The sequence below is a fragment of the Phragmites australis genome, chromosome 7 (genome assembly GCF_958298935.1).
Source record: "Phragmites australis chromosome 7, lpPhrAust1.1, whole genome shotgun sequence".
In the NCBI taxonomy this organism is placed as follows: Eukaryota; Viridiplantae; Streptophyta; class Magnoliopsida; order Poales; family Poaceae; genus Phragmites; species Phragmites australis.
In genome coordinates, this window is record NC_084927.1 from 9150987 (window position 1) to 9159926 (window position 8940).

Consider the following 8940-nt stretch of genomic DNA (forward strand, 5'->3'; position numbering starts at 1 on the left):
ATACGGTTTCAAAGAAACTATCATAAACAACACGTCTGATATGACAGTGTTGGTTGTAGTGCTCTGTCTTTTATTTTCTCGTTCTCTCTCTGTCTTTGAGTGGATGCCTTCCGCTGAAGTTACCTGTAGAATCATTGTGCATTGTGAAATTTTGTAACAAATCGTAATGAGCTAGGTTCACAGCAAGGGGTGTGCGTAGGGGTGGAAATAGGTGGCAGGAAATTCGAATTATCTGATTTTGTATCCGTTAAAATACGAATATGGATTTCGTTTTTGAAATGGATACTAAAATGGATATATCCGAATTCGTTTTTGAGATTCGGATTTAAATGTGGATATCCGAATTCGAGATATATCTGATTCGTATCCGTATCCGCCAACCAGGAAACCAAATTTTGCTAAAATTTTAGAAATTTCATATATGAACGAAATTCCAACCCAATCAAATTGGAAGAAATTTCAGTTAAATTTCATCAAATTTTAGTTAAATTTGATCAAAAATTTAAATTTCTAACATGAATTTTGAACAAAATTTCTAAAATTCCGGCCCAATCAAATAAGAACAAATTTCAGGAAAATTTTATCAAATTTCAGTCAAATTTTTTCAAAAATTTAAATTTCCGACTTGAATTTCGAAGGTCGAGTAGATATCCGAATGCGGACTCGTATTCTAACTATCTGATTCATATTCGTATTTGAGAATATCCGGATCCGTATTCACATTCGGATTAAAATGTGGTAAATCGTACTATCCGAATTCGATTCCATACGTATTCGATCCGTTTCCATCCCTAGGTGTGCGACCTTTAAGTATACTCCCAGGAGTTCCTGCTTTTGTTATCCTTATGTATAGTTTAGCTGCCTTTAATTTGACAGCTATGCATAACTTGTTCTTGACAAGTTACTTATGACTCATCCATGATCTATGCACAACCACAAAAAAAGTCAGTGAAGAAATTGTTTACCTATTCACTGCATAAATAGCTTCGATATTCATTTGGAGCACTAATGCGCTACTATGTTTAAGGTAAACTTGACAATTATCATGGCTTCTTAATTAATAGCTGTAATATGGCTTCTTGATATGATTTATTTAATTAACTTTTTGTTAGTTTGTACAGCTTGTTTCACATGTGTACGTTAAGATAGTTTAATTTATTCCATCATCAAACAAAGTGTAAATAGTATATATGGTGGATTTTTTTATTTACATGCCTCGGGACTTTTCTTTGACGCTACTGTATTCAGGGACAAGCTAGCAAATACGAGCTGTGGATGCCATTATTAATTAATTTTATGTTTATAGGGTTCAAAATCAAAAGTTTGCAAATACATAGTTTTAAGAAAAAAATACGTAGTTTTAAAGAAAAAATTCCAAATCCATAGTATGTGGGGCACCTTATGTAAATAACAAAAGAAATGCAAACTGCGAGGTAGCCAGACCATGGTGTCGAAGTTGTAGTGTAGGCTAAGCGGTGGCGGACAGGCACTGTCTATCAGGACTAGCTTAGGGTGCCCTAACAGAATTAACAGTGTGGTGTGATGTGGTGAATATAAGTACAAGCATTCAGCTAATTACATATAAAACATCATTGTACTTTCCATCAACATCTTACTGAAAGTCAAGCTATCATATGCCCAGCACTTATTTAGCGCAGCTGGGACTTTATTGCAACAATAATATAACTCTTTACATCTTGCCAACCAATGGATCAAGAATATATATCCACTTGTAGTCAAGAGGAGAACCAGATTCGCTGAGCGGTATACCATTCACAAAGAAGTAGGGTGTCCCGGTCACACCTCGTGCACAACCGTTCTATGAAACAACAGGAAAAAACAAGGTGATTAATTAATATGTGTAAATAAGAGTGTAATATCACAGGGAGGAAAATGTTGTCACCTTGAACGATATCCTTGTGGCTTGATCTGATTGTGAATCATTGAAACCTGCTTTGTATGCCGTCAAATTGTCTTGACCGATGACAGGGACAACAAGGTTGCTGGTTACTTCATCAACCACTGTAGCTCTTGATTTTGTGTAAGTTGGCTGGTTGTAATAACCTTCCTGACAATTGATTTTGTTGTGTTATTTTTTGGAAACTTAGAGATTATCAATACTATGTCAAAAACAAAAAAAAAGACACACAATTAGTGACAAGTCATAATATGACTCGCCACTGATGATAATAGTGACAGGTCGTCACTAATAACGACTCATTAGTGATGTGTCATCCTAGGCCAGTTATTAATAGCGGGTCAAGTTGTGACCCGTCACTAATGATGACTTATCAGTGATAGATTATCCTAGGCCAGTTATTAGTGACAGATCAAGTTGTGACCCGTGGACCAACTCATCAGTGACAGGCCATCCTAGTGATGGGTCAAGTTATGACCCGTTACTAATGACGGTATTAATAAATTACATGGTAGTATTTTGTTTATGGGTTCTATTTTTGATGTTACATGGTGTTTAATTTAAGTTAGAGAAAATTGTTTACTTCTTACTGCAAAGCAAAATGCATACAAATAGCAATTGTGCGTAGAATGCCTATATAGTGATTGTGTGCATAGTATGATACTATATTTTTTATTTTTCTTTTATTTTTCTCACCTCAGCAGCACTAAAATAGGAACCATTATATATTTCTACTCAAATTTTATGTAAGCGGTGGCGGCTATGGACACAAACACGCGTTCTGTAAACGGTATAGAAACTTCAGGGGTCGAGAACTTAATCTTCCAGACTGAAATTGGCATAGAAAAAATTGCCAAACCCAACAAAGTGGGGGAGAAATAGATGCCTTTTTCTTTAGATATCTGTAGAGTTAAAAATTGTCAAAATCAGAGTCTGTATGCAAAATATACCTGTTTTACCGAGCACTCTAGGTAACCTATCAAATTGCGATGGTTTGAATGAGATATTAAGAAATTCATAAAATATATATACAAATTTGGACGAAGAAAAAAATTATATGTAAATTATAACGCTCGATAAAATTTGACAAAATCAGTCATTAGGGACAGGTTAAGATTACAACATGTCACTAATATTCAGTCATCAGTAACCTGTCATTAGTGACGGGTGATGGTTATGACCTGTCACCTATAATCTTTGGCAAAGAAGGTTAAAAGTTTAAAATATCTAGTTTCTATCATAACTATGTGATAGATGAGGTGATAAGATCGCTACACGTGCGAGAGGAGGCCTTGGTTTCAAGGCCCACAAAACGCAAACTAAAAAACCATATGAAAAATGGCGTGACTTGTGGGGCATATGCGATGGGCTCCTGCGTTAAGATGACAAAAAAAAATATTTTTTGACTTTTTTAATCCAAAAATACGAAAAACGTTCATCAATCTTGAGTGACGGGTCATTGTTACGACCCGTCACTAATTACCTTTATTAGAGACGACCCGTCAATAATGACTCATCAGTGACGTGTTCAGAGTAATAGATATGAAACCCATTATTAATAATGGTTATCATCTATCACTACAAATCTTTTTTCATATAGTGCAAGAAACGAGAATAATGTGAAATCAGGTATATATTTTTAATACTAAATTCACTACTACGGAATGAATGATCACAAACGGCTCTAAACCATCATCCACACGGTCCGGTGCGCAGATGGCTGAGTCGGCCTCAGCTTTGTTGGGGCAAATCTCACCGGCGCAGGAGGCGAGGTAAATGAGAGGATGACAAGGGAAGGGAGGGAAAATGCTGCTCGCTTGGATGGACAAGAACAGGGAACAGATAAGATCCTTTCATTTCAATTATTGCACCTTTTTTTGTCCTGCCATGCCGTTCAAAAGATCATCCCAGATCCCAGACGGTTCTAGATTAAAAGTCATCTTTGATGTCTCCGAGTATCACCGACGACTTTTAGTTTAGACCGTATGTGATGCTTTTAATTTAGACCAGTCTACCATATATCACATATGGTTCTTAAAAAAACTGTATTGGATGTCCTATATATCACGTATGGTTCTTAATTTAGAACTATTTATGAAACATCACAAATTGTTCTTAAAAAATAGTTTATGGCGTCTTTATATCATAGATGACTCTTAATGTAGAACTGTCTATTATACATCACACGTGGTTTTTCCTCATCCAATATGATTTAGATGGTCACTCCTAAGAACCGACTATAATACCCTGGGACTCATAACTGGTTTTGTATTAATGATTCAAATTTACTATATATATTTTAGAAATATTATGTGTCGTATCATTTTGATGTGACTACAATAATTAATAAAAATTCTTTTTTAATAAAATGTTTTAGAAGTATTTGAAGTACCACCGTTTTTAGTAATTAACTTTTGATTTCGATATGTAAAATGTATCAATGATTAGAGAGAGAAAACCTGGTACTTGAAGAATCTCTCGAGCAGGGGATATGTGAACGACGGATTCATCTTGTTCACCGTATGAATTGACCGGCAAGCAATGAAGGCATTGCTGTGGTAACTGCACATTTCAGACAGTAAGTTGTATCAGAAAGGAAGTCATTTTGTTTATGAGGCTATCTAATTACTGCTGTTAAGGAGAATACTAAATTTTCGATCAAAACATCAAGTACGCTTTCTGATCCTTGCCCTATTTATGCCCCTTGCAAGGAAGTTTGACGTCTACATACGTCAAAACTGGAATCCGATACGTCCAAATGAGGGCAAGATTACTAGCTACAGGGCTTAATAGGATCCTACCGTCACTACAATGCATTTCTACATTATTTGTTTTCAGTAAATTTCGCAAACCACACCACCACCAGCAAAACACAATCATAGAACCACAATTGGAATTGCAGTTCTCTGAAACTTCTGCGTAAAATTGTGATTTTATTGCAGTTTTGACAAACATGTTGTTTTCGTGAAATTCACTCTTCTTTTAGCAATTATCGACTCGACAATGTTACAGTAGCATCGATATTGTTTATTAGATGAGTAGGCCCGAAAAGATTCCTTGTCACGGCTTGCTTTTCTTACCGTGTGTCTTGGCCTCTTGGGACAGATACAACACAGTTATGCCAAGGATTTACCAGTCTAGTACTTCTATGTCAGCTGTATAATGTGGACTTCCCTCAAATGGAAAAGTGGAAAAAGAGCTACCAAAATTAAGATAATAATATTTCTAAGTGGTCTGGAAATGCTACTGAGATAAATAAAACTAAGGCCTCCTTTATTAGGTGAAAGGCAAGGTCTCTCTATTTTAGATAAAGTATGATGTCTCAGGAAAGGAAGATCACTTGCTTTTCTCGCTTTTTTCTTATGCCTAAAGACTGGGCCATGCGTTCCATTAATAATGGCTGGGTGAATGGCTGGGTGAATTGACACGCACCAATGCTATTACTTTTTTATGTTTTCTCGTGACGATGGTCCACTTTCTAATCGGCAAGCCCGTAAATCTGATTTGTTGGGACCATACATGTCAATTTCACTGTGGTTGCCATTCCGTTTTGCTTATTGGAATGTAATGTTTTTGAACTGGATATTTCCTTATTATTATAAAAGAATATATAAATCCATAATCTATTGTAAAATGCAAATGAAATTGAATAACGGGCACTCCATTTTCATTGAACATATATAGAATACAATATTTTTATTGAATACAATTACATTGACATTTATATTCACCTAAACGTTATTTCATGCTACAACTTTGTCCTTCTTAATAATATTTTGTGGACTGCAATAGGGCATACCGGCTATTTCGGTAGAATAGGTCATTCCAGATGGTTTCTAGTCGGAATGAGCAATGAAGCGGAATGACAAGTAGAATGGAGCACAAAACTTTGCATTCCGGTTTACCCGACAGAATGAACATTCTGATTCGGATCATAACAAACCGGAATTGATAACTATGGTTGGGCATGTACATAGTTTGTACTGGGCTGGGCATGCAATCTAAGTGTCCGCCAGCCACTGGAGAGCAAATATTTGCTAATTCGCTAGAGGAAAATCTAGCTGACATGCATATACTCATGACTCAGGATGTGTATGGATCGATCCATGATTCCATGGGCATTCGTTTATTCGCTCTAATTTAATCTAATCTAATTAATTAGATAATATAAAATAAAAATTAATTAATTAATTAATTAAACTAGAGTGGATCAATAAATATCTAGAAAAAAGTTCCTTGGATGCTTTTAATCACTAGAAAAGGTTTTGCTCTGTAACAAAAAGTTCTCTAGTTGAATCTTTTTAATTCCGTAGAAAAAAGTTTTTAATCTCCAATAAAATGTTCTCTAGGTGAATGTTGTATATTTATAATAAAACTATCTTGATATCCTGTAATAAGTTATCTAGTTGAATGTCATTTGTCTCTAGTAAAATGTTTTCAATATCAGTGACTAGTCAGTGAGTATCAGTGTCGGATCTGAAATCGGCACTGAAAACCATACCAGTGTTAGTTGGTGGTTTTAACCAGCACTGATAGTTGGACTATCAGTGGATATGGTTTTCCCCGATTCAAACTTTTTTAGGCTGAAAAAAGTAAGAATTTTTTTTTAACCAGAGCTATTGTAAAGATTCAACTATAAAACTTTTGCTCGCATGCGGCAACCTGGACTCAAACTAATGACCTCATAGAAGAACCTCACATGTGATCGCTTTAACCATCTCAGCTATCGTTCGTTCTCGATTATAATAGTAAAATCAATCATTTTGACATCTTCTGACCGAACGTTTGAATGCCTAAATGGATATCTAAATGACCTCAAATAAAAAAGTGATCAACTACAAAGTTGTAGATCTTATCGAGTGCTATAATTTTCATATAAATTTTGTCTTCATCCAACTTCGTATGAAAACGTTATGAATTTTTTAAGATGTGTTGTCATCAAACAGAGCTGAAACTTTGTTAATATTATTGGGTATTTAAATGACCTCAAATTAAAAAGTTATCAACTACAAAGTTGTAGATCTCGTTGAGATCTATAATTTTCATATAAAGTTTTTCCCCATCTAACTTTATGTGAAAAAGTAATGATTTTGTAAATTAGGCTATGACGGTAGCAATCATAAGCGTTAGTTCATGGCTAAAACCGACGCAGATACTTACTATCAGGATTGGTTCGTAGCTAGAACTAACACTGATACTGGTTATCAGTACCAGTTTGTGACTAGAACTGGCAGTGATGTACATTAATATACATCAGTGCCGGTTCGCGGTTAGAACCAGCACCGATAAATAGTTTCATTGTTGATTCTTAATGACTCACTCATTATTCGTATATGAAAAGTTAAGAATCGGTACTGATATATCCTGAGTTGCGGTTCCAATACGATCGATATTGATGTATCGTTATTTTTGACTCGCTCTATAGCGGTGACCGTTGATCAGATGGAAGCAGATAGGAGCGTGAAAGTGAAACAAGGCTCTCTAAAGAACTTATCCAAAGGACAAGTGGTTACAAAAAATTAGTACCAAAGTTGATTCGAAAATGAATTGCGATCATATTAACGTTCACTATCATGGTGCTAAAGTACATCCGTATAAAAACTTTCTGCTAGGTGTCTGGTCTACTTGTCGCGTAGAAGATGAGCAATGTCTGTAATGAATATAGTTGACCATTAGTATTTCTTGTTTTTTCCGAATGGACCATTATTGTTTCTAAGTATGCATAAACAAAACTTACAAGAATTAGAATGATATAGAACTTTTTTTTTTTCTGGATGAATATATTTGGTATCATCCCCATGCGATAAATCAGAAAATTTTAGTTGTGAATAATGTTTTGAAACTGTGATTAGAAAATGTTTTAAAAAGTTGTATTTAAAGTATAAAAATAATAAAGAATATCAACACAGAGGTGATATAAGTAAAATAAGGCAAGGAATGAATTTTCGCCGAAAAATGGCAAAGGAGTGGATTCGGTTGCACTCACGGCAGGGGGAAGAGGTGCACGACGACGGACACGCGCGAGCCGTAGTGCTCGACGGCCTTCTTCAGTGGCGGCCACGCGTCGCGGCTGTCAGGGCAGACCGGGTCGAAGAACGCTTCGACCACCACCGTCTGCCCCCACGCCGGCGGCTTCCCGGCATACACGAACCCGTCCGTTCTCGCCGGGATCGGGATCTGCGCGCGGCAGCCGCAGCACCCGATGATCACCAGCAGCACGAGAGAGACACGGTGTCTGCTGCTAGACTCCATCTCACTCTCTCTCTAGCTTCTCTGATCTCTAGCTACTTTTGGCCTCTTTGTGTCAGGTTGTTCAACTAACACTCGTACACACATACTAAACATGAACGCGAATGAGCTGGTGAGGAGAATACATTCTGCTAACGAATCTCTTAAGGATCAGATAGACAATGAGTGCAGTCCAGGTGAGCTGCGCAGACACTTCGCCGAAAGTGAAGTGGGTGGTGACGTCTACCTCCCAACGACTTCATGGGCGACTTGAACATTCCGGTATAGTGCTGGAAATGGTGCCCACATCGGGCCCAGCTGATGACATCATAAGGATGTTAAGATGATGATGGAGTCGGCATTCGTCACGCTGAAATACAGTAGGCAGGAATTTAATTTCGCTTGAAAATTAATGGTATAATTTCCGTGAGATTCCCACGAAATTCCTCGTTCCAAACGTATCCTAATGTAATGCATTGGCAGAAAAAAATTCGTGAAAAGGAACTAACCCTAGGTTAGTTGGTAAAACTCTAAGAGTGGAGCTAACCAGTCAGGGATCGATCTTAGGTCCTGCAGGCCTCCAAAGAAGGTCAGAGATGTTTGCCTCTTTTTTTTAAAGTTCGTGAAAATTGTTACGCAGCTCTCAGTTTGGTATGTCTGGATAAAACTATATCAGTGACCTATTACTATGATACTATCTAGTTGGAGTGGTCCATCGCGTATATGTGCAACATAACTAGGTACCCTTGTCCTAGCTCTTCGAGATGCAGTCCTTGAGAACTTCCACTAAGTTG

General features: G+C 36.8%; 1 protein-coding gene across 1 annotated transcript; it reads right to left on the bottom strand.

Annotated features, from left to right (window-relative positions):
• Nucleotides 1-1554: 1554 nt before the first annotated feature.
• On the bottom strand, nucleotides 1555-8337 carry LOC133923959 (uncharacterized). The gene is made up of 4 exons (XM_062369285.1): nucleotides 7905-8337; nucleotides 4378-4480; nucleotides 1904-2068; nucleotides 1555-1819 (listed from the first exon to the last, which is right to left on the bottom strand). The coding sequence occupies exons 1-4, from the start codon at nucleotides 8168-8170 to the stop codon at nucleotides 1691-1693; spliced, it is 663 nt and encodes a 220-aa protein (XP_062225269.1). The 5' UTR covers nucleotides 8171-8337; the 3' UTR covers nucleotides 1555-1690.
• Nucleotides 8338-8940: the final 603 nt, after the last annotated feature.

What these genes read in the sequence shown, in the direction of transcription:
- LOC133923959 (XM_062369285.1), bottom strand. Translation starts at nt 8,170, where the DNA reads ATGGAGTCTAGCAGCAGACACCGTGTCTCTCTCGTGCTGCTGGTGATC. An exon ending in GTGCACCTCTTCCCCCTGCC is followed by an intron (nt 4,481 to 7,904) that starts GTGAGTGCAACC and finishes TGAAATGTGCAG; the next exon opens with TTACCACAGCAATGCCTTCA. An exon ending in CCACAAGGATATCGTTCAAG is followed by an intron (nt 1,820 to 1,903) that starts GTGACAACATTT and finishes GTTGTTTCATAG; the next exon opens with AACGGTTGTGCACGAGGTGT.